This window comes from Carcharhinus amblyrhynchos, chromosome 15, assembly GCF_965287045.1.
Source record: "Carcharhinus amblyrhynchos chromosome 15, sCarAmb.v2.hapA, whole genome shotgun sequence".
Taxonomy (NCBI): domain Eukaryota; kingdom Metazoa; phylum Chordata; class Chondrichthyes; order Carcharhiniformes; family Carcharhinidae; genus Carcharhinus; species Carcharhinus amblyrhynchos.
Window position 1 is genome coordinate 32849286 of NC_137338.1, and position 26712 is coordinate 32875997.

General features: G+C 40.9%; 1 protein-coding gene across 2 annotated transcripts in view; it reads left to right on the forward strand.

The window, feature by feature from the left end:
* The window catches only part of LOC145352952 (kelch-like protein 13), a 55000-nt gene extending 36017 nt beyond the window's left edge, over positions 1 to 18983 (forward strand). For both annotated transcript variants that reach the window (XM_080203262.1, XM_080203260.1), the window contains exons 2-7: positions 3026 to 3170; positions 4091 to 4223; positions 7777 to 7973; positions 11326 to 12121; positions 15148 to 15261; positions 17945 to 18983. In XM_080203262.1, coding sequence (XP_080059388.1) covers positions 3081 to 3170; positions 4091 to 4223; positions 7777 to 7973; positions 11326 to 12121; positions 15148 to 15261; positions 17945 to 18441 — 1827 coding nt within the window. In that variant the 5' untranslated portion in view covers positions 3026 to 3080 and the 3' untranslated portion in view covers positions 18442 to 18983. The remainder of the gene's footprint in view (positions 1 to 3025; positions 3171 to 4090; positions 4224 to 7776; positions 7974 to 11325; positions 12122 to 15147; positions 15262 to 17944) is intronic.
* Positions 18984 to 26712: the final 7729 nt, after the last annotated feature.

A 26712-nucleotide genomic window follows, 5' to 3' on the forward strand; every position in this document is an offset into this window, starting at 1 on the left:
AAATCCACTTATAAAAAACAAATTTACAATTTTGTCGACTGCACAAAGGAAAACTCTCTCCCAATAATATATTTCCTAATGCTTTTTATGTTATTTATTCTTTCATGAGATGTGGCTGTCACTGGTTAAAGCCAGTATTTCTTGCCTATCTCTAATTGCCCTAGAGAAGGTGGTGGTGAGCTGCTTTTTTGAACCACTGTAGTTCATATGGGGTAGTTACACCCAAAGAGCATTAGGAAAGGGGTTCCAGGGTTTTGATCCAGTGACAGTGAAGGAACGGTGACAGATTTCAAAGTCACTTCCTCCTTCTTCAGTTGGTTAATAAATAAGTCGACTAAAGTATAATTCAGAGGTGAAGAAATTACTGCTATTATGTCTTAGGTGTAAGTGCTGGTAAAATGGTTTGAGCATATTCGCACCACCATTTCCCTCTCCAGAGATTAATGTCTTGATAACAAAACACTTTTTGTTTGGTGGTAACTCCGCACAACTATATGGTTTGGTCCTTTTATTTTGAGGGCACAAACCACTTTGTTTTGAGCTGTTTTTTTACACCCTCCTTTATCCCTGATAATCCCCAGAGCTGCCCAAAAGGTAGTGGTGAGTTGTGGAGAGGGACATCATCCTGATCAGTAAGGGTTGCACACCAGCCCAAAAAGATCATTCCTTTTCTTGGCAAGCATCTGCCCATAGTTTTAAAACTTAAACTGAAAGAAAAAGGAAAAGGCTTGAATTTATATAGCTTCACAGCCAGTGAAGTACTTTTGAATTGTTCACACTACTGTATTGTAGGAATCACAATGGCTAAATTATATACAACCAGGTTCCACAACAATGAGACAAATGGCCAAATAACACGTTTTAGTAGATTTGTTTGAAGGATGAATGTAGAACAAAACACTGGGAGAAATCCCCTATTCTTCTTTGAAGAAAGCCATGGGATCTTTTATGCCTTCTTGGCAGGATCCAGTTGCGTAATGAGTACTGAAATGGGTATGTCATAGGCCCTGATTCAGATACATAATGGGCAACTACAAGAGGTAAGTAACAGGAATGATCCTGGTGGGTGATGGGGGAGCTATTCCTAGGTTTGTAACGGGCACAATATTCACAGGTATAACATAAAACAGAGTTGATCTGGGTATGTAATAGGCACTGGTCATTGATTTGGGCATTTAACGGTCATTAATCAGTGTATGTAATGGGTTGCTGCTGTGGGTATGCGTAGTTTGCATGGACACATGTGTAGGTTTGAGGACGTGGATATGCCAGCGTTGGACTGGGGTAAACACAGTAAAACGTCTGAAAACACCAGGTTTAAGTCCAACCGATTTATTTGATAGTAAACTCACTAGCTTTCGAGTTCTCCATTCACCTGAAGAAGAAGGAAACCAAGTGAGTTTACTATCAAATAAATCGGTTGGACTTAAACCTGGTGTTGTCAGACTTTTTACTGTGTTTGAGGAGACATTACAATGTGTCGTGTGTGTGTGCGCGTGTGTGTGTGTGTGTAGGTTTGAGGAGAGGTTACAGAACTGATCCAAGTATGTTACAGTCACTGCTCTGGAGATGCAATGGATTCTGATCTGGATGTGTAATAGGCACTAATCTGTGTATGTAATGAGCACTGATCTGTGTATGTAACAAAATTGATCCAGGTATGTAAAGGGCACTGAACTGCATGTGTAACAGAGCTGTCAGGGTATGAAACGAGCATGCAGCCAGGCATATGATAGGCAGCTGACCTGTGTATTTAATAGACCTGATCCAATGATGTAATGGGCACAGATCCAGGCACATAATGGGTTGCTGATCTGCTGCTGCCAGATTTCCACCCAGTGGAGTTAAAATCTATCTCATTTGCCAGCAGAATTAAAGACCACAATTTATCTTTCATTGCTCAGGCGGCTGCTTGGTACCAAAACAGAAAATGCTGGAATATCTCAGCAGGTCTGACAGCAGCTGCGGAGAGAGAACAGAGCTAATGTTTTTAAGTCCAGATGACACAGACTCAAAACCTTGGCTCTATTCTCTCGCCACTACTGTCAGACTTGCCGAGGTTTTCCAGCATTTTCTGTTTTTATTTCAGATTCCAGTATCCGCAGTATTTTAGATTTATTTGAGTTGGTTGGGAGTTGGGCTGGAGTGACCCACAGTGATCTTTAAATTAACCTAACAAAACTTTAGGTGCTTCACCTGAGCATCTGTCCTGTATCCTCCAATTCGTTCTTTTAAAGGCAATTAATGCAGCAAACCTGAAAGTTGACAAAGGTGAATTAATATGGGTGTAGGCTTGAGAAGAGGTTACAATGTGCCGTGTGTGTAGGTTTGAGGAGAAATTGCAGTGTGCTGTGTGTGTATGTAGGTTTGAGGAAAGGTTACAATATGCTACGTATGTGTGTGTTGGTTTAGGGGAGAGATATGTGTGTATGTGTCTAAATTTAGGGATAGATGACAATATGCTGCATTTGCAGGTTTGTGGATGTGGTGATTGTCCCTTTAAAGACAACACAAGAGAAGAGGGTCAACTGGCTTGAGGGACCAATGAGGACTAAAAGTGTGCAAACACCCAGGGGATGGAGGCCTATCTTGAGCAGAAGACAGTCTGAAGACATATGAGAAATTGGGCAACTGGTGGGCTGTTCCAGGCCAGCCAGGGAGGCTGCCAGATACTATGCTGCCCACTTACATTTGAAAAGTAGAATCTTCATTACCGCTTGTTTTAACTTCAGCGAAACCTTTTTGACTTTGCTGTTGGTTGCATCTGTCTCCGAAGAAGTGTTGACTTGTTTCACATATATGTGATATATGTATATCATGTATTACTGATGTTTGGGATATCAATAATCCAAAATTACTGATAACTTGGGATATAATAATGATGTTTTCTGACACATTATATTAATAAACTAAAATAAAATCAAACCTAGTATTTTCTCTTAGGGAATCTTGGAGAACAGGTTTTGCCTGTGGCAAAGTGATTTACTACCATTTAAACATATGCCTATCTTGTCCTTCCTTTCAGTTCACTGCTGGAAGAGGACACTTTCCCTCTGAAAGTGTCTTTGGCCTGTCGGAGGATGGGAGTGTCAAAGAATTGCCAGCTTTCTGCTTCTCTTGCGGGCTTTCAAGCCTTCAACAGTGAAACACACTGTTCAGCAGTGCTGCAGGTAACTTCAAAAATCTCATTATTATTATCACACCTGCTGCTGCGTTGTGAGTAAAATAAGTTATTTTTCAGGTGAGGTAGTACCCAGCAGAGTTTGAGAAACCAATTTACTCTCGCTTATCAAAACTGCTTATAGAATCATAGAATCTCTACAATGCAGAAGGAGGCCATTCAGCCCATTGAGCCTGCACCAACCACAATCCCCATCCAGGCCCTATTCCTACAATCCTATTTACCCTGCTAATCTCCCCAACACTAGAGTTGCTAGGTAGCACGGTGGTTAGCACTGCTGCCTCACAGCACCAGGGACCTCGGTTCAATTTCAGCCTCGGGTCACTGTCTGTGTAGAGTTTGCACATTCTCCCCATGTCTGTGTGGGTTTCCTCAAGGTGCTCCAGTTTTCTACCATAGTCCAAAAACGTGTGGGTTAGGTAAATTGGCCCTACTGTCAGGGGATTAGCAGCATAAATATGTAGGGTTATGGGAACAGGACCTAGGTAGGAATGTGGTCAGTGCTGACTTGATGGGCTGAATGGCCTTCTTCTGCACTGTAGGGATTCTATGATTCTATGATGCTTTACTGACAAATGGCTATGATTGAATTTTCATTGTGAATCTTGCCAACATATTCTCTTTGTGAACTTGTTTTATAGTGAGAAAGTATTAGAATGTCAATATTTTTGCATGTTTTGCTTTGTTTCTTTCCAAAAGCCACATGAAGCACTCATTGATCATGATCATGTCCATGATGAATGAGAGTTAAAATGGGTGACCTGTTAATCTTTGTGTAATAGTTTGTTCATCTTTAGATACAGACTTTTTTGGCTCTTTTGCTTTTACCTCTGTTGTGGTTCACACTTGCCATGATGTTTTCCAATTGTTAAATTCTAATCTCTGTGTCCTTATCTCCCCCTTTTTCAGGGATTTAACAACTTAAGAAATAATGGTTTACTCTGCGATGTAACTTTAGTGCCGGAAGATGGCGATGAGAGGTTTCCAGTGCACAGAGCCATGATGGCATCAGCAAGTGACTATTTTAAGGCAATGTTCACAGGTAATTAGGAGTTCTGCCAATTGGCTAATCTAGCCTAGTTTCATTATTTTGCCTTCAGGCACAATTAACAAGAACTTAAACAATGAAATGAAGAGTGGTCCATACCTTCCAACAAAGGGTATCTGCAGGCATTTTCCTGATGCTTTGTCTGTCATAACTTGTGTGCAACATTGCAGAAGAGGGTCACCAGCTTGAGGGACCAAATGGGACTGAGAGTGCGTTATCAACCCACGGGGTGAATCTGTCTTTAAAATTTATTTATTAGTGTCACAAGGAGGCTTACATTAACACTGCAATGAAGTTACTGTGAAAATCCCCAAGTTGCCACACTCCAGTGTCTGTTCAGGCACATTGAGGGCGAATTTAGCACAGCCAATGCACCTAAAAGTCATAGACAGGAGACAGTCTGAAGGCACGTAGAAGACATGTAGGGACTGGGGTAGCTGGTGGGCTGTTCCGGGGCAGCTAGTGAGGGGGTGCTGGTCTCTGTTCAGTTTTTCCTTATCAATAAATATGCTTTGTGTTCCTGACAAAGTCTGGAGCATGCATCATTACATTGGCAACAAGGATAAAATGGATTATGATGATACAGCCAAAGACCTCAGGGTAACAATAAAAGACTTGATAAGGAGGGTAACTAAAGACAAATAAAACATCATGTGAGAATTGCAGAATAGAAATAAGTGAACACTTCATCAGAGACAGACCCAGGCAACAGTGAGGTCAAAAGGTTTTAGCTGAAGTTAAGACAAGTAGAAATGAAGATTCCATTTGTGGAATATATACGTCCAGTAAGAACATAATGGATTCACCTGGGAAGAAATACAGAAATTAAAGACTTCAAAAAAAATCTAGAAACTATTGAACATAAAGAGGAGTCAGCAAAAAGAACTAAAGCTCTAGAGGAGACGTTAAAACTACAAGATAAAATGACTGACAGCAAACTTGAAAAAAAGTTGTAAAAATTGAGTAAATGAAGTTAAGATGAAGGAGAGCTTAATGAGAGAATAAAGAATAAGCTGAATTCCTTGAAAAAGCAACTGGAAAATAAGAACATGTCCACTGAAGAATTGAATCGGGAGAATAAGAGATTGAAGAAGGAAGCTTGACAATGAGAAATTAACAGAAGAGATAAAAACATTGAAATTGACAGCAAATCAAAAATTCAGACAGAAAAAGAAACAGATTACATGGCAGAACAAGATTGCTGAAATGGTCACGCAAAGGGAAAAGCAGCAAGCCTGCCTGGAAGAGCTCCTTGAAAGGCTATGCTTGAAACTGTACATAGTTAAAGCATTAGAAGTGTTTATATTTGGACACACAAGCCTCAAGATCTCACCAATGAGCTACCACCACTAGAACAATAAAAAAAAACCCATATTCATACATAATATGACATGGTGACACAATACAAAACTTCGGTAGGAAATCAAAAGGAATTATTGTCTCTGTGACTTGACTCCTGTTGTATCTAGTAGACATGGAGGGACAGATCATTCATAAGCATGTGAATCAACAGAGAAGTAAAGAGACACACCAATCAATGTTGCCATCAAGAAATGTTTTCAAGCCTGAAAGAACCAAAGTACCTGGTCGACCTGTTATAGACATAGCTGTTGTTTCAGTGGAAGCAAGTAGTAATGAACTGCCTGTTCCAGAGGAGGTCATTTGCAATTCTTGTTAATATTGATCTGATAGAAGCACCTCAGACCACAGAATTACGCTTTTCTTCAAGAAAGAGAAAAACCCCTCAAAGACTCGATTTTTAGTTGCCTAATTCATATATAATATTTAGTTAGAATTTGGGCTTGAGTAATTTAGTCATTGTATAAAAGAGTTAAAGGAAACGGGATGTGATGATTATCTTTTGAAGGGAAACACAGTGGAAGAGGGTCACCTGGCTTGAGGGACCAACTGGGACAGAGAATGGGTAATAGCCCAGGGGGTGGGAACTCTCTCTTAGGCAGAAGGCAGTCTGAAGGCATGTAGGAAACATGTAGAGACTGGGACAGTCCGTGGGCTGCTCTAGGGTAGTCAGGGTTGAGCTACCGGCCTCTGTACAATTTTCTTTGTTACTGACGAAGTCAGTAGCGTGCATCATTACAGCATTTTGATTAATTTTCTGCTGATCTTCCACTAAAATTACCTCGAAGAATTAAGAGACCCTCTGTGAAAAACGTATACTTGAGCTATAAGGAAGAATCATATGGAAGACCAGCTACTCTCAGACAGACTTTTGATAGGATGAGCCCCTAGATGAGCCCCTAGTGGGAACGATGACAATCACTGCTAAGCAAACCCCCAATTTTACAATGGTGAATGTCCTGGGCAGAGATGCCACTCTTCAAGAACATAATTTCATCTTCCTCATTGGCATTCTGCAGTCCTTCATTCTGGAACATCATGTAAAACTGCACATCTTGCCTGTCTTTCCCATTCTCCTGCTGGTTTCTCCAATTCACCTTGCAATCGCTGTTTCATTTTTTAGCTGTTTGACTCACCTTTTCTTCTTCTAAATAACTGCACAGACTAGACTGAACAATACATATTATCCATGCACTTTCCATCTCTTTCCAAAGCTTAACAGAAGAGTCAGTTCACAATCTAAAATAGTCATTGGATGTTACTTTGTGCTCATAATTACTGCAGTGACATAATGGTATTGTCACTGAACTAGTAATTCAGCAACCTAGAGCAAGATCTGGGGACCCAGGTTCAAATCCCAGACAGTAAAACTTGAATTTAATAAAAGAAATCTGGAATTAAAAGTCCAATGATTATGAATGATTGTCATTAAACACCCATCTGGTTCACTAATGTACTTGAGGGAAGGAAGTCTATCATTTGGTCTGGCCTACTCCAGATCTGCAGCAATGTGGTTGACTCTGAAATGGAGGGTAGTTAGGGATGGGCAATAAAAATGCTGGCCCAGCCAATGATGCTTGTATCCCATAAAATGAATTTTAAAAAAGTGAAAAATGTCTGACATCTATTTGGTAGTTACAGCATTAACTGTAATTCTGGCAGGAGATGATCTGAATTCTTCTGGGGACACTGGGAATTACTATTTTCAGACTTACCCCCTCGTGGATCAATGGTCATTCTGTGATGGTACTGACCACCCACTCCTCCATGGATAGGCACCAGCGTTTCCAGAAAAAATGGGAAGATGGGCAGGTAATGGTATACATGCCCACAGTGATGTCTGTGCCCAGCTATCCCATGTAAATGATATGTGCTCCCATCACCCTGAAAGGAGGACTAAAGAATTTCAAGGTTGTGACCTTTATTGTTTCACTTTCTTTTCATTTCTTTGCTTTATTCCATTTTATAAAGATGTTTGTCTATTTTCCTTTGTTAGATCTAAGGATAGTTCAATTATCCTAAATGTCTCTGCTGCCAAGAATCGAGTAACCTGAATTTCTTTACTTTTGAAAGCTTCTCCTAATGAGTGCTTAAAGATAGAATTTATGGAACTTTAGCAAATGTATTAAGGGCATGATTTAGCATTTGGAACCATTGTATATCTAATCTTGAGTTCAATTGTTCATAGGTGGTATGAAAGAACAGGAACAGATGTCTATCAAACTACATGGAATAAGCAAAATAGGACTGAAAAATATCATCGAGTTCATCTATACATCAAAACTGTCTCTCAATATGGACAACCTTCAGGACATTCTGGAGGCAGCCAGCTTCCTCCAGATATTGCCTATCCTTGAGTTCTGCAAAGAGCTTTTAATTTCTCAGGTTTGTCTCATTATCTCTTTCATACCCGTGTAAAATAATTTCTCCACTTTTTGCCATAGCAGGATATGTTTTGGAAATATGCTGCAACTTTTTGCCTACAACTTCACTTTGCTTTGGTTCCACCTTACTCTTTTCCATGATTCACTACAGATTTGGGTTGCTACTCAATTCCAAATTAATTATATTTGCCACTCCTCCCCTTCAAGAGCTTGATCTCATGTTCTGTTGATTCAATCAAAAATCAATAACTTCACTATTAGAGACTAGGATTCAGACTGCAGCTTTTGAAAGAGAAAAATTCTCCCACACTTATTAACCCACCGACAAACTGCTCATTAAATGCACAATCCAGAAATTCTGGAGCACAAACTTGATACCACCAAAGGTACATGTGCAAAGTGTCCCTGTGCAACTTTGCACCCTGGGATTATTCTTCAGTTAATCAGGCAAGTATACTCACAAAGTCAATGAGCAGAATGTCAAATTGTACATTATCCCAAATTTTAGACATATTGGGCAGAGTGTGTGGGACCCTCGTGACATTTATATTTCAGTCAATCCTTTCTGACTTGTCCCAGTGCAAAACTTGACCATCTTTTTCATCTGTTCACTTGTTCAGCATTGCTCAATCCTCAACAAAATTGTTGCTTGGGGTGGAAATGTCAGCAGGTTCAATGGGAATCAGTGGGAGGACCTCCACTCATTGACACAAAGAAAGGCGGTTATGGTGTTTGGAGGTCATGTATGTCAGTTTCAGGACATCACTGCAGGAGTTCCTCAAGGTAACGTCCTAGGCCCAACTATATTCAGCTGCTTCAATGGCCTTCCTTCCATCATATGGTCAGAAGTGGTGATATTCGCAGATGACTGCACGATTTCAGTATCACTCCCAACATCTTAGATGTTGAAGCAGTCTATGTCCAAATGCAGCAAGACCTGGACAATATCCAGGCTTGAGCTGATAAATGGCAAGTAACATTCATGTCACACAAGTGCCAGGAAATGACCATCTCCAACTAGAGAGGATCTAAACCATCATCACCCCTTGACATTCAATGGTATTACCTTTGCTGAATCTCCCACTATCAATATCCTGGGGACCACCCTTTGACCACAGATTGAACTGGGATAGCCATTTAATTATAGTGGCTACCAGAGCAAGTCAGAGGCCAGGAATCTTGCAGCAAATAACTCACCTCCTGACTTCCCAAAGATGGTCCACCATCCGCAAGGCACAAGTCTGGAATGTAATTGAATACTCCTCACTTGCCTGGATAAGTACAGCTCCAACAACACTCAAGAAGCTTAGCACCATACAGGACAGAACAGCTCATTTGATAAAGGCTATCAGCTCCACATTAAGCTGTACATTTATTTGCTGAACCATCTGGTGAGTTCCAGAACTTGCTCTTACCTGGCATAGTGAGGGAAAAGTAGAAGCCAAAAGAGAGAGTGAGAAAAACAGTAATGATTCCAGGAATTTTCACAAACTTCCTTGTTTCGGATAATTTTTTAAAAAGTTTAAAACATTTATTAGTGTCACAAATAGGCTTATATTAACACTGCAATGAAGTTACTGTGAAAATCCCCTGGTCGCTACCCTCTGGCGCCTGTTCAGGTACACTGAGGGAAAATTTACCACGGCCAATGCACCTAATCAGCATGTCTTTTAGACTGTGGGAGGAAACTGGAGTACCCAGAGGAAACCAATGCAGAAATGGGGAGAACATGCAGGTTCTGCACAGACACTGACCCAAGTCAGGAATTGAGCCCAGGCCTCTGGTGCTATGAGGCAGCAGTATTAAACCACTGTGCCACCATGCACTATGAAACACCAGCTAAAACACCAATGAACAGGTAATTGGGAACACCTAGTTCAAGCTCCCTCCCCCAGGTCATTCAGCATCCTGACTTGGATTGACATCATGATGTGGATATCCCGGCGTTGGACTGGGGTAAACACACTAAAAACACACCAGGTTTAAGTCCAACCAATTTATTTGTTAGTAAACTCATAAGCTTTCAGGGTTTGTCCCTTCGTCAGGTGAATGGAGAGTTCTGGCCTCAGACAGAGCATATAAAGCACAGACAGTTTACAGATTACTGATTAGAATGAGAATCTTTACACCTAACCTGCTGTTTAAGTCCAACTGATTTATTTGATAGTAAACTCACAAGCTTTCAGGGGTTTAAGTCCAACCGATTTATTTGATAGTAAACTCACAAGCTTTCGGGGGTTTAAGTCCAACCGATTTAGTTGGTAGTACCAATAAGTCGGTTGGACTTAAACCTGATGTTGTCAGACTTGAATTAACATCACCATTCCTTCACGACGCTTGGTCAAAATCCTGGAATTCCCTCCCCAGCACAGTGGTACACCTTCAACACGTGGACAGCAGTGGTTCAAGAAGGCAGCTCCCCATTACCTTCTCAAAGGCAATTAGGGAAGAGCAATAAATGCTGGTCTAGCCAGTGATGCCTACATCCTGTAAATTACTTTTTAAAAATGTAATACAGTTTGGGACCACTTCTGCCCCAACAAAATTGTAATTCGGGTGATTAATTTAAATTGCCTCATGAATTAACTTGCCTGTGTGACTGTGTGCAATGTTGAATGAAAGAAGTTCAGTTCTGCCTAAGGGTACTGAATGACATGATTTGAGTTCCAGCACACTATTGAAAAGTAAATGTAACTCTTACTGCATTAACATTTCAATTAGAAAACTCCCCAATGTGTATTGACCCAACAAAATAAAACAAATCTCTACAGCGTGTTGTATTTTGAAATTGAGGCTGTCTTCTTGGCAGATGATAAAGTTGTCTCTTTAGTTATTGCATTGTACACTGTTAAAGAGTTGTCCTCTGTTCATCCTGCCCCTTCCCAATAATTGTGAGCAACCGATATATATGAGCTGATTGCTTTATAGAATCAATAGACTGATTAATTACTGTGCTAATATGTAAGGTATAATGGTGTAATAATGAGTCAATAGGAATATGAGATCAACAACTGATCTTCAGAACTTTGATGTTGGAATTTCACCATCTTCATAAGATCTCGCATTGCTACATAATTCATGGTGTAGGAACAGTGCAGAGTTATGTTTTTGGGGTCAGACAGAGAGAGAACATGTCTCCTTTTCTTCATGCTCTGCCACTTTTCTTTCCGCCACATCCAATCCTTGTTGCCTCATGTGATGCCTTGCCCTTATATTTTAGCTTGTCTTCTGGGCCTTTCCCTTTTTCCTTGCTGCATGATTCATGGTGTTGGGACAGTGTAGAGTTATGTCAGATCTGAACTATTGATAGTACTTTATATTTATTAAGTAACCTTCCTTAATTAATTTTCAAGGTTTCTATCGAAAGCTGCGTCGAGATTGGTCGTATTGCCAATGCATACCACTTGACCAAAGTAGATGATTACATCAAAGACTGTATCCTGAAGAATTTCTCAATGATATTAAACAATGGGGAATTTCTTAAGTTGTCATATGACCAACTTGCCTTTGCACTTGGCAGTGATAGCCTGAGAAACTGCTCTGAACTTCAGCTATTTAAAGCTGCCTGTCAGTGGCTGCAGCACGAGGAGTGTCGAATGCAATTTGCTGCAAAACTGATGAAGCACATTCGCTTCCCACTGATGTCACCACAGGAGCTTCTTGAACATGTTCAGAAAGTCGAGTTCATGCGAACTGATACCACTTGTGTTAACCTTCTACTTGAAGCCAGCAACTACCAGATGTTGCCCTACATGCAGCCAATCATGCAGTCGGAAAGGACTAGGATCCGTTCCAATTCAACCCACCTGGTCACCCTGGGTGGTGTTCTCCGCCAGCAGCTGTTGGTGAGTAAGGAGTTGCGTTTGTTTGATGAGAACGTGCAAATGTGGAAGTCTTTGGCTGCCATGGACGTGCCACGTTACCAGCATGGTGTAGCTGTGATCGGAAACTTCCTCTTTGTAGTTGGTGGGCAGAGCAACTATGACACAAAAGGGAAAACAGCTGTTGATACAACGTACAGATATGATCCTCGCTACAACAAGTGGAAACAGATGGGCTCCCTAAATGAAAAGAGAACTTTCTTCCATTTAAGTGCTCTTAAGGGAAATCTGTATGCAGTGGGAGGCCGGAATGTTGCTGGTGAATTAGGTAAGCTGTGATACATGTACATCCACTCATTGCTCAGTCAGACCAGCTGGTAGAATTTTGGAACAGATTATGAAGTTTAATCCCATCACAGAGCTGCAATTTCTAGCACATCTTAATACCATAGTTTGTAAACTGGAATTATGCAATATAAAGAATATACCTTCCCTTGGGTCTTGGGTTACTTTTTCAAACATTTGCTCTTAACATTGTTTCTTCTTTATCCTAATATTGCCACACTTCACAGGTGAAAAGCAAACATTTCCATTCTGTTTTAAACGCAGTTATAAAGGTTTCACTTCATTAGACCAGTTTCTTTTCATTGCACCAGCCATTCACTCACCTTCTAAATGTTTTTAACTGATGTTTGCTATATTCAAACATAAATCCCAGTAGTACCTTAGAGAAATCTTGTTGCTAAAAACTCAGACAACTTTATAAAGAGAGGGGTATTGTTACAATTGCAACTGGGGCTTTCCAGTAAAATTGGACAATTAGAGGTGACTCCAGCACTTGTGTTCAATCCTTTGTTAAAAATAAACAAAAAATCTCTCTTTACATTTGAGCAGTAATCATCAGGCTCGAGGATTAACCTCTACTCTCCTAAAAACATGTGTCCATGCAACTCATCCAATATCCTGGTCTTGCATTTCTACGCAATCACAGTAGTTTATTGATGCAAATTGGACTATAGAATTTTAAGTACAGATTGAATGCAGTGAAACTCAAGTTGGCGATATTTTGCACAAGTATAAAGAACATCATGCTAGTAGCCAGACCTTTCCATTAAACTGGCTCACTCCCAGGATGGTCCATCACCATTGGACGTTTCTATTCAATTATGCTCATTCACAGACCTATGAGGAGTTCCAAAATTAAGCTGGTTATTTTGGGAACAAGGACACTAGTAGGCACAAGTTAAAAGATTTTGAATATAAGTTCTTCATACATTGCTAAGAAACAGGCAAATTATCTCAATACAGAGGAACACAGAAAACAGGAACATGATAGGCCCTTTGGTCCTTTGAGCATGCTCCACCATTAATTATGATCATGGCTGATCATCCATCTAAATAGCCTGATCTTGCCTTCCCCTCAATTCCTTTGAACCCCTTTTTCCCAAGTGCTATATCTACCCCCTTCTTGAAAACATACAATGTTTTGTCCTCTACTGCTTTTTGTGGTAGGTTTACCACTCTCTGGGTGAAGAAATTTCTCCTCATCCCAGTCCTGAAAGACTTACCTCATATCCTTAGACTATGATCCTGTGGTTTTGGACATCCCCACCTTCGGGAACATCCCTCCTGCATTTACCCTGTCTAGTTCTGTTAGTATTTTATACATTTTTATGATATTCTCCCCTCATTCTACTGAACTCCAATGAAGATAATCCTAACCAACTCAATCTCTCCTCATAAATCAATCCTGCCATCAAGCAACTAGCAAAAAGCTCTGCATATTTTTACAAAAATCATTTTCCATCATTTAAAATTGGGTTACTCATAAACTCACCACCAGCATTTTGAGAGTAATTAGGGAAGGGCAACAAATGATGGCATTTCCAGCAATGCTCTGGTCCTGTGAAAGAATTTTAAAATGTTGGTGGATTGACATATTTATCAAAAATAATACCTTGTGATAGATTTTTAACTGTGGTAATAAATGTGCATTCAGTTATTCATTAAAGTTACCAAGCAATTATTTTCTAAATTTAAAATAAAATTGAGTCTTGAAAAGCTGCCCAATTGCATGGCAGATTTTGCGTTTGAAGATAAGGTGGGAAATTCAAGGAAAAACGCTTTTCAAAGGTGGCCCGATTTTGCATGTAAATTGCACCTGTGTTGCTGACTGTGCTCAAAACAGAATCACCTTTAGAATACCAATGAGAATGTGCTGTGACATTTAATTGGCTATCCTGGATAAAAATATGGCCTTACATCTCCTCAACCTCTGCGTTACATTATCTTTCCTTTCCAATCACTCTATCCACCTATCTTCCATCAGTTTTTCATCAGCTTCATGCTGTGCTTGTTCTGCTGGGATTCTTGTAACTCGTATTTCCTCCTTTAAACGTTCCAGCATTTTTCACGGCTTGTTACTGCTCTCCAGTAAATCATTCTCTGACTGTGATAATGTTAAACTGCACCTGAAGTTCTCTAATTTGCTGTCTGAACTCAGCACTGTCATTCCTTGATTTTTCAAGTTCTTTGATTTGAAACACATGCTGTAGAACTTTTGACCTGAGATTCAGGATTTCCCAATGCGATGCCTCCTCTGTGAATTGTACAGCATGCAGTTTCTCTTTTATATACTCCTTTTCAGGCTGCCATTTCATGTCGAACTGAGCCTTCAGTCTTTCTAGTTCAGAGATTTTCTAGTTCCAACTGTTCACCTTGGATATCTTCTTGTTTAGCTGCCTGAACTTTCTAAATTAGTTCTCTTTCCTTCTTTATCAAGAGTTTTTGTGCTTTTCAGTCCTGGCCTCGTGGATCAATATTTTGTTGTTTTGATTACACAGATTGTAGAGCAATAGTGAGCGATGTGACATTCTAGATATACATGTTTTGCAATTAGTACAACAATATAACAAGTTTCATATGATTAGCAGGTTGGTCAACAAATGTGAACTCCATGCAAATGATAATGCAATTCTTAGTTTCAATCATATTTAATTCCCTAGTGATTGAGAAAAGTAGGCAGAATTGTAAATTCAAAGAAAATGCTGAAAGGAAGGCTGGTGGATCAACCCATTTGATGCTCTGCACACCATGATGTGCACAAGGTTCTGATTGAACAGGACAAGCTGATAATATCACAGGCTGTTGCTACTGCCAGAGCATGCCAAGTCATGAGTAGACAGATGAACACGCTAACTACCCAATCATGAAACTCTTTCCAATGCTGCATATTTTGTTATAAGTACTACTTAATAAAGGATGAAACTTGTGAAATTTGTGCTCAGCAGTTATCAATTTTGATGAAAAGAAATCTTACACCAAATGTGCTCAATTGTTCTGATATTTCAACAGCCACAGTTGAACGCTACAATCCAGCAACCAATGAATGGACCTATGCTACTCGAATGAATGAACCTCACTATGGACATGCTGGAACTGTTCATGGAGGATACATGTACATATCAGGTAGATAAAAACTATAAGAAGACTTTGTGATGTTTGGCAGCATTATAATTTCATTGTAGTAACATTATTTTACTTATGAGAATATAATTGTTCTCTTACTTTATAACATCAAAGTGAATATCCCTGCTTACACACAGTTGGAAGGACTTGACTGCTAACCATGGCTCTGTTGCTAGCATTTTCACCTCTGTATTGCAACGATCTGGATTCAAATTCCACTCCACAGACTGAGCAGGGAAATGATAGTTAACTCCCCAACGCAGTACCGAAGGAGTGCTAAAAACAAAATATGCAGTTGCTGGAATCTGAAACAAAAACAGAAAATTCAGGAAAATCTTAGTCTGACAGCATCTGTGGAGAGAGAATAGAGCCAATGTGAAGGCGTCATCTAGACTTGAAACATTGGCTCTGTTTTTGCTCCACTGAAGGGGTGCTTTGCTGTTGAAGGTACCATCTTATGGATGACACTTTGAACTAAGGCCCATCTGTCCACTTGCTGCCTCACAAAGGCAAGGACCTGGGTTCAAATCATGCCTTGGGTGACTGTCTATGTGGAGTTTGCATGTTCTCCCCTTGTCTGCATCTGAATCCTCTAAGTGCTCTGGTTTCCTCCCACAGTCCAAAGATATGCAGGTTGGGTGGATTGGCTAAATTGCCCCTTCATGTCCCACAGTATGTAGTTTATGTGGATTGGCCATGGTAAATAGGGTTATAGGGATAGAGCAGGGGAAAAGATAGTCTGTCAGAGAATCAGTGCAGACTCGATGGGTCAAATGGCCTCTTCTGCGCTGTAGGAATTTTATGATTCTAAAAGTTATTCCTGCCTGATGTCCTGGCTGATATAAGAAACCACAGAAACCATATGTATCCCCTCAATCAATATCACAAACCAAACAGGTTATCTGGTCAATATGACATTGCTGTTTGTGACAGTTTGCTGAGTGCATATTGGCTGTGGCATTGAACAAAGAACAAAGAACAGTACAGCACAGGAACAGGCCCTTCAGCCCTCCAAGCCCGTGCTGCTCATGCGCCCAACTAGACCATTCATTTACATTCCTCTATTCTAATTGCTATTATTACAACAGTGACCAGACTTCAAAAAGTACTCCATTGGCTTGAATGTGTGTTGAGGCATCGGGTGGTTGTGATAAATGCTATATAAATGCAAATGTTTCTTTTTCATTGTTTTAATGTTTTTAATCCTCATGTATTTATGCTTAAGCTATGTAAATTAGATGGATGGCAACAATGAATTTGAGCAGTGACTCAGTGACTCTCAACTGTGAGTTGGCGCATCATGGATTCAAATTTTTCCTCTAGGACTTGAGCGCATAATTCTAGGCTGATGCCACTCCAGTGCAGTTCTGAGGGAGAGCTGCATTGCTGGAGGTGCTCTCTTTCAGATGTGAACTTTATCAGAAGCCTTCAGCTAAAGAACCCGTGATTCATTTCAAAGAAGAACTAGGAAGTTATCCTGGTGTTCTGGCCATTGTTTTTTAAAATACTTTATTCTATCCTTAAAGTTACAAAGGCAATATTCAGAATGGACCAGCCAAATCCATTCCTTGCTTGCTCCAGAAACCAAATACAAAAATTGAATTGAATTCAATTCAATAAAAGTAAATTACTGCAGATTCTGGAATTTGAAACCAAAAGAGAAAATGTTGGAAAATCTCAGCAGTTCTGACAGCATCTGTAAGGAGAGAAAAGAGCAGATGTTTCAAGTCCAGATGAAACTTTATCTGGACTCGAAAGAGATTTCCAGCATTTTCTCTTCTGAATTCAATTCAATGTCCCCTCGAGAGAGACAAACAAGATCCAAGCTGACAAAAAAAAGGCATTTCACCCCATCTTGGGCTTAATTGGACACTTGAGGCCCTATTTTACCATTTTGATTCTAAGTGCTGGGTGGACTTGAAACTGGGAGTGTTTCATATCCGACTCTTAAACCTGATCGTGGCCAATTTCGGGCCTTGGTAAAGGGGGAACTAGCACGGAGGCAGGAGCGAATTGCGCTACTTGCCTCATGCCCAGCTTTACCAAGTTTTCATGCCTGAAATCAGGCGCAACACAATGGTCAAATCAGGCTCTTGATCTTCGCAAAATGGCCAAGAAGTCCTTCAACCAGCATCACTCAAACAGATTATCTGATCATTATTACATTGCTGTTTGTGGGAGATTGCTGTGTGCACATTGGCTGTAGTATTTCCTCCAAGAGTGACTTCATTTCAAAAGCACTTTATTAGCTGCAAGGTGCTTTTGGACACCCTGTCATCATGAAAGGCATTCTATAAACGTACGCCTTTCTTTCAGTACGATTCACATAAGGGTAATGAACTTTTTTCATTTAATAAATTGTGCATTACCTGTTTTTGCATCTCTGTTTGTACAGTATTATGGACGGTTCTTATGTCCAAGATTAATGAATTTAAAATAGAAGCAAGATAAACCCTTTGGTAACTATTCACTGTTGGTTTGTGAAGATAACGGTAACGCAAATAGCTCAGTCAGCGAACAAATCATCCAAGCTAAAACATGGATTAACCAACTGGAAGAATCAAATTTTCAGGAAGAACGGCAAACTTAATGGGTCTTCAAATATAATATCCAATATTGTCACATTCACTCTCTCTCTGTCTAATTATAACTACTAATAACATCAACTTTTATATATTTATAGGTGGAATTACTCATGATACGTTTCAGAAAGAACTGCAGTGCTATGATCCAGAAACAAACAGCTGGTTCCGAAAATCAGACATGTCTACTGTCCGTGGGCTGCATTGTATGTGCTCAGTTGGAGATCGGCTTTACGTTATTGGAGGGAACCATTTCCGAGGGACAAATGACTATGACGACGTACTGTGTTGCGAGTACTATTGTCCCATTGCAGATCAGTGGACTCACATTGCTCCAATGCTGCGTGGACAGAGTGACGTGGGTGTAGCAGTTTTTAACAACAACATTTACGTCATTGGAGGCTACTCGTGGAACAATCGCTGCATGGTAGAAATTGTCCAGAAGTACGACCCGGAAAAGAATGAGTGGCAGAAAGTTTTTGATGTGCCTGAACCACTTGGTGGTATTCGGGCGTGTACCCTGACGGTTCATACACCAGAGGATGAATTGGAATCATCACCTCGAGAATCGCCTCTTGTGGCTCCACATGATGTTTAGTGATTTGAATCATAGCCAATGACTGTTGTGGGTTTCTCTCTCCTGTGCCATCCATTTATTGTATTCCTTCAACAAACTCTATTAACGTTCATCAAATCAAGTCGTCCGCCGCATCCTTGTTTGTAAAAGGCATTGATACGATATGAAATCTAGGGCTAATTGGTTTACAGATACTCTAAATCCATGAAAATAATTCCAACTGTAACATAATCTATTATTCACTGGAAATGCTAAACAGTTCTGAATCATTGCATGTCTGTACCATTTAGCAATTTACATTATAGAAATAATTATTATCCAGTTGCTAACACTCTCAAACATCGGTCCATACAGAAATTTTCCATTTTGTACCATCTCTTTATTCATTTTTGTGCCTAACTAACCATCAAAACTGACAGGTTTTCTGCAAAAAACCCAAGTGGGCACCAATGAGTTCTGGTCGTTGTACTTCAGATTTTAAAATTGTGGCCCAAGGACTTTATTTTGTGGCAGTATAGTGTATTTGATTATTGTGTTTTCGAAACATCACATTTTGAAAAGTAAATAAGAATAAAATAGTTAAACTCACTTCTTCAAAAGGTTTTCTTTTCTGAATTGGTTTGCAATAAAATACTCATTTGTCTCATTGACACAGCTCAGTGAAAGCAAGGGAGGAATTTAAGCAAATTATTGTGGATGCTGGAATCTGAAACCAAAAGGGAAAATGCTGGAAAATCTCAGCACGTCTGGCAGCATCTGTAAGGAGAGAAAAGAGGTGACATTTCCAGCCCAGACAACCCTTTGGGGTCGAAACGTCAGCTCTTTTCTCTCCTTACAGATGCTGCCAGACCTGCTGAGATTTTCCAGCATTTTCTCCTTTGGTTGAAGGGATGAATTTTCCTGGCCCTGTGGTGATGGGTTCAGAGATCGGGGTGGGATTTTCTGATCATGCTCACCCCAAGGCTGGAAATTCCTACCCGAGGTCAATGCACTTTTGCATGGTCGGTCTCCGCCCTCTATGATTACTGTGGTGAATGGAATGGGAAACTTCTGCCTGAAGTCTGTGGAAATAAAGGGGATATGTGATGGGATAGCTCCCTGACAGGCAGAGGAAGTTTGGGAAGGCAGCCAATTAAAATGTTTAAGGCCCCAAGCAGGGGTACTTTTTTTTGTTACCAGTTGAGCAAACCCCTTTCCCTCCCCGCTCCACCTCCTATGTAGTCTGCCTGCTCAATGGAGATCACCTCCATGCAGCAGGCTGGAGGGTCAGTAGAGCTGGAGGCCCCAAGTCTCAGAGTGTGGGCTCTGGGTAAGACCTGCAGCCCAAATGATTTGCCCAGTTAGGTTCCCACTCCTCTCCAAGGGGCTAAATGGCATGGCTTCTCATAACTTTTATTTTAGCTCGATCCTCCAAGGATGTCTTCCTGTTGAGGCACCTGCACCATTCCTGACCTGCCTCAGCAGGACCCACCTCAAAATTGGGAGGCATTGAGATAGAGTAGACAGGAGGAACTTATTTCCTTTGGAAGAGAGTTCAAAAACCAAGGACCATGGATTCAAGCTAAATGGCAGAAGGATTTGAGGAGACTGAAGGAAAAATGTTTTTACGCAGAGGATGGCGGGTGTCTGAAATTTGCTGCCTGAGCTGGTGGTGGAGGCAGGGGCCCTAAACTCTTTTAAAAAGTACCTGGATCTTCACCCTAAGTTCTGTAAGCTGAAGAGCTATGGACCATGTGCAGGAAGATTGGATTAGAAAGGACAGCTTGGTGTGTTTGAGTCAGCATCGACAATATGGGCTGAATGGCCCTCTTCTGTGCTATATCATTTCTATGATACTGTGGTTCTATCTCTCAGATTAAGACCATGGATGTCAGACCAACATCAAGAAGAAGTAATGGCAAGTTGGAGTAGGTAAAGTACCGGTTGGTAAAGATGGGTAAGGGTATTTAGGCATCTTCTGAAAACAGTAGGGTGATAGTGAGATGGTACCACAGAAAACAGGGCATTAGCAGAAGAATGGAAGAAACAACAAATAGTGGAGTGCAGGAAACTGGGAAGAGAGGAGGAGGAGCAAAAGGCTGCTCCAAAATCAATTCCTGGATTCCTGCACAATATTAGGCCCTGGCAATGCTTTCAATGCATCACTGTCTGAGGGTTGTCAATCATGCAGTGTTCTCAAAGAGTTTGATTAGAGGGTAAATATATTATAAAGCAGTCTGCTCAGGTATCAATGTCGGGATTCTCCAATCTCTTCTGCCCTGCCACCACTGCCAACGAGAACGCAGAATTTGGCACTCAGCCAAATCTCCATTCACAGCAACAGGACTGGAGTATCCCAGCCGCGGGCAGGGTCGGGCAATCTGACTCAAATATCTGACAGATTATGGAATGTGTGTTGGAAGAAATGGTGACACAGTGACAATGTCACTGGACTAGTAATCTAGAGGTCCACACTAATGCTCTGGGGGCATGGGTTAAAATCTACCATGGCAGCTGATGGAATTTAAATTCCATTAATTAATAAAAAATCTGGAAGACATAGCTCAGTGTGGTAAGAGGCATAAATATTCAATTAGGAGCTGAAGTCATTATTTTATAATAGATGCAGCCCTAAAACAGTGAAGACAAACTGTAATAAAAACAGCTGAAAAATGCTGAATAAACTCAACAAGTCTAGCAGCATCTGTGGAGAGGTCCTGTAGAAGGGTCAATTAGAAACATTAACTCTGTTTCTCCCCACAGATGCTGCCAGATCTGCTGAGTTTATCCAGCATTTTCGGTTTTTGTTTCAGATTTCCAGGATCTGCAGTATTTTGCTTTTATTGGAACTCTAGTGACATGGGAAATATTTTCTTGGCCAATGCAGTTGGAGCTGAATTGATTAATTCCTACGAAAAGAATAATAAATACTTAGTTGATAATGAGGTTGAAAGTTACATGATTATTGAAGTGAGATGATATTTCACAAGACATAATGGTGCCACATGAAACTGAATCCAATGAGGTACAAAGGACAGCAGACTCAGGAGATGTGGGAATGTGAGGAAGAATTAATGGCTGACATTCTCCAGCTGTTCATGCCAATGGGATTCTCCTGTCCCGCTGGCAGCACATCCCTTCCCACAGGTTTCACGGTGGCGTGGGGTGACATCAATGCGAAATCCCATTGGCAGTAGTAGGATGAGAAAATCCCACTGCTAACAAACAACATGTCACCATCCACTGCCAGTAAACACATGACTGAGAGGCCAGAAAGTCTCGCCCATTATTCTATATAGTCAGTGAGTACAGATACACAACTTTCACAGGGGGTAGTAAAAAAAAGTGTAGGCTCCATTGTGGACTAGATTGCACAAGGAAGAAAATATACTTCCACTCATTCAATGCTTGCATATATTTCTACTAATATATCAAAGACTTCCCCTTTAACCATGCTATACTGATTGCTGATTGTGACCAAAGGCACTGTTGCCCTTAAGAATGCATCCCAAAATGCATGCAATTTATCATTTATTTCCCCGTAATCCATTTAGCTTAAAAAGATTGTTCTGAAAATTAAATCAACTGCCCTAAGACATCCTTTTGTTATTCCAATGATCAAGTGGGTGAGAGCTGATTAATTCAGTTAGCTAGAGGGCCAGAGTGTGGTGCAGAATAAACCAACAACTTGGGCCCAATCCCCATAGCGATAGTTCTTGAGATCTAACTTCTCACCTTGCATATTTTGATATCATTGCATAAGGTCCTGATTAACAATCCGCAGACAATGAGGACACTACATGAAGAGAGAGAAAGAGGGAAAGATCAAATGGTCAACAAGAATCTTTATCTTACTTCCAGCGAAAGAACTGAATCATAACTTTGGATACAAAACTCCCGCTGCCAGAGGTTGTGTTTGTAATGGATCATGCATCCTCAATGTGTTTATAATTCAGTTAAATGGAAACCTTTTACTCAATTGGGTTGTAACTGAGCGTGGATAGATTAACTGAAGTATATGTCCTCAGATCATTTACTTCAATGAAGCTATTTAATCACGATTATAATAGACTGCTACTGTGCCACAACATTGTTCATTATTTCTATGATACATTAGGTTGAATTTTAACACCAAAAATGGCTGAATTAGGGTCAGGTCAGAGGTTAAAATTTATAAAAATTTCACACGTGAATCCAACTGACTTCCAAATTGCCAACATTAATGTCCAGATTTAACGGAGGTGGGACTTGGGGCGGATGACCAGGGGATGGATTGACAATTTAAATACTTTAATGAGGCTGGCAGCTTCAGACTTGCCTGTTTTAAATGCTGTTCTGTGGTTTCTTGGTTATTTTTGGCATTAGACAACCTGGAAGCTCAAACAAGACAGCAACAGCCTTGGGATAAAGGTAAGCACCTTTGCAACACTCCTTGTGGGCTGAAGTGCCTTCCCTGCGGTAACACCCCTTCTCTCTCTCCATCTGCCCCTCCCTTCCATACCCATAAATCTCTCTTACATCAGAACCCACTGAATAGCGAGATCTCTGTGATAGTGGATCAGACCCCTATTTCATCCATTCTCTTAGACAATCCACTTAGACATCTCATTCAAACATGCAAGCCACCAGAGCTAACTAAATAGTGTCCTTTCTTGATGCATGCTCACTCTTTTCAGCTGAAATAATTGATAGCGATCAGGAAAAAGGTTTTGTTTTTGCCCTTTCCCTGATTCATAAATACCAAGGTGAGATTGTGAAACTATTATTCTCTGCTGGCATTCAGTTAACTCATCTGGGGCTGGGCAACTAGCATGGAATCCTTCTGGCTCACCTGTCTCTGCTATATGTTGAGGAATTGAGCAGTGGATTTATAAACTGAGCTAAGGAATGCTCTCTTTTTGCTCCATATCCTGCATGAGCTGAGGAATCAAACTAAGTTTCTTTGAATATCAGGCAGATTTCAGAACTTGGAAGATGGATCTGATTGATCTAAATTTCATCTGTGGGTGTGTACTGTGTTGAACTGATACACACTTGCTGTGGTTCATTTCTATGTTGGAGATTATACCACAAACTGACAAACAGCTACTTTCCTGGTAATATTGGCTATTTTGTTATCCCAGAACAACTATCATTCTGGAGCATGCAAAATTGTAATGATATTCTGTTAAGTCTGTTAAACTGCATTTATTAAGTTTAAAACATAGCTAGCAAATTCACATGACATTGACAACAGTAATATAGGGAGTTTTGTCATATGAAAGGGTTATTTTTGTCTCACAAAGTGGTATGCTTTATGTGATTATACATTTTACTGAAAACATCCAATAAGGATATAACTTAGAAAATTGGATTTCCCTCCAATTTGGTTCAAAAATATTACCATCAAATCTGATTTTAAATTTATTTGCGTAAGGGTTATCAATGATTTTGGGTTATCTTAATGTTTATTTACTATTACAAAGGGACTAAACTGGAAGAACAAACATCTGCAAACCCCTTACTGTGCTGATAATCTGATGGTTCACAATGCTGATTTTAAACAGAATATCTGCATTTATGTTCATTAAGAGAAGCTTATATCTATATCTGAACCACCCACGCAACATGGTTCCTGCACATAAAATGCATTATGAGAAATCACTGGGGCACTTTAAGATCTGGGTAATGTTTCAACTGCTACTGTATGAAAAAATCTTTATTTCTCACACATTTGTGACGTCTGTTGATGCATATGCCGCGTCCAATCTATGAAATAAAAACATGAACTGGCAGAATATATCAAAGATGCACCAGTGTCCATAAAGAAAAAAGACAAATTAATGCTTTGGGTGTAGATCCTTTGAGAGAATGACTAATTCATTTCATGCTTAACTTGATCCAGAATTTGATGAATTTAGATTGTTTTGAATGGTGTTTATAAAGTGCAAAAAAAGGCCTCAGATATTGTGGCAGAACTCATCAATACCAGGACAATTTATTTATTTGACAAGTCTATGTATTTCATTTTAAAACAAAATCTTCAGCTGCTCAGTTTCTTCTCCCAAACTTATGACACAGGTGGAAGTGTTGAAATATACACCAACAGTGGGAGGGAGCTAATTGAAGATATAGAGATGCAATTAATTATAGGAGGCAGAGAGTGGGGGTCAATGGGTGCTATTCGGATTGGCGGATGGTGACTAGTGGAGTGCCCCAGGGGTCGGTGCTGGGACCTCAGCTTTTTACCATTTATATAGATGATCTGGAGGAGGGAACCGAGTGTAGGGTGTCGAACTTTGCTGATGACACCAAGATTGGGGGAACGGCAAATTGTGCGGAGGGTGTGGAGAGTCTGCAGAAGGATCTAGATAGGCTGGGCGAATGGGCCAGGAAATGGCAAATGGAATTTAATGTTGGCAAGTGTGAGGTGGTCCACTTTGGTAGGAATAATGGTAGGAAGGACTATTACTTACGTGGCGAAAAACTGCAGCAGGCGACGGTGCAGAGGGACCTCGGGGTCCTTGTGCATGAGTCGCAAAAACCCAGCTTGCACGTGCAGCAGGTGGTCAGGAAGGCGAATGGGATGCTGGCCTTCATAGCGAGGGGGATTGAATATAAAAGTAGGGAGGTCTTGCTGCAGCTGTATAGGGCATTGGTGAGGCCGCAGCTGGAGTACTGTGTGCAGTTTTGGGCGCCACACCTGCGCAAAGATATTTTGGCCTTGGAGGGAGTGCAGAAGAGGTTTACTAGGCTGATACCGGAGTTGAGGGGGTTGAGCTATGAGGAGAGGCTGAATAAACTAGGCTTGTACTCGTTAGAGTTTAGAAGAATGAGGGGAGATCTCATTGAGATGTATCAGATGATGAATGGGATGGATAGGATAGAGGTGGAGAGACTCTTCCCGCTCAGAAAGGACAGTAGGACTAGGGGGCACAGCCTCAAGATAAAGGGGGGGTGGTTTAGAACGGAGTTGAGGAGGAACTTCTTCACTCAAAGGGTGGTGAATCTCTGGAATTCTCTGCCCGTTGAAGTGGTGGAGGCTGCCTCGCTAAATATTTTTAAGACGCGGGTTGATGGGTTTTTGATAAGAGAGAGGATTAAGGGTTATGGGGAGAGGGCGGGAAAGTGGAACTGAGCCACGACAGATCAGCCATCATCTTATTGAGTGGCGGGGCAGGCTCGAAGGGCTGGATGGCCTACTCCTGCTCCTATTTCTTATGTTCTTATGTTCTTATGTAATTATTCCACCCTTGGGTTGCTGCCAGGGAGAGAAATGGAGTCAATAGCTAAAGAATGGAATCATAGAACCCTACAGTGCAGAAAGAGGCCCTTTGGCCCATCGAGTCTGCACTGAACACAATCCCACCCAGGCCCCACCCCCATACCCCTACATACTATACCCACTAATCCCTCTAACCTACGCATCCCAGGACACTAAGGGGCAATTTCTTAGCATGGCCAATCAACCTAACCTGCACATCTTTGGACTGTGGGAGGAAACTGGAGTACCTGGAGGAAACCCATGCAGACACGAGGAGAATGTGCAAACTCCACACAGACAGTGACCTGAGCTGGGAATTGAATCCAGGTCCCTGGAGCTGTGAAGCAGCAGTGCTAATCACTATGCCACCGTGCTGCCCCAAATGGAGTGGCGGGGACCGAAGCCTGGTCTTCCCAATAGTTAGTTGCAGGAAGTCCCAGAAACTTTTTGGGACTGTCTCAATTTTTTTTAACTTTCTAGCTCTACTGACAGGCTTCAGCAATCAAGCAGGTGTATGAGGGTTAGTTACCGAGTGAGTATTATCAAACACAGATGAAACAAACTATTGAACACTTCTAATTCTTTTGATAATTGCCTTAAGTCTATGCTCTCTGGTTCTCAATCTTTCCACCAATGTGAAGAACTTCTTCCTTCTACGCTGCCAGACATCTCATGATTTGGAAGACCTCTATCAAGTGTCCCCACAACATGCTTTTCTCTAAGGAGAACAGTACCAACTGCTCCAATCTTTCTACATATCTGAAGTTTTGCATGCCTGGAGTCATTCCCATGAATCTTTTCTGCATCGTCTCTAATGCATTCACTTCCTTTCTAAAGTGTGATGCCCAAAAACAGGGAGCAATACTCTGGCTGAAGCTGAACCAGTAGCTTTTACAGACATCCCATAACGTGCTTGTTTTTGCAAACTATGCCCTTACTGGTAAAGCCAAAGATGCCATATGCTTTATTCAGCTCTCTTCAACCCACTCTGCCACCTTCAGTAAGTTAGGCACTTATGACCTGAGGTCTCTGCTCCTGCAAGCCCTATTGAATTCTACCCTTTATTTTAT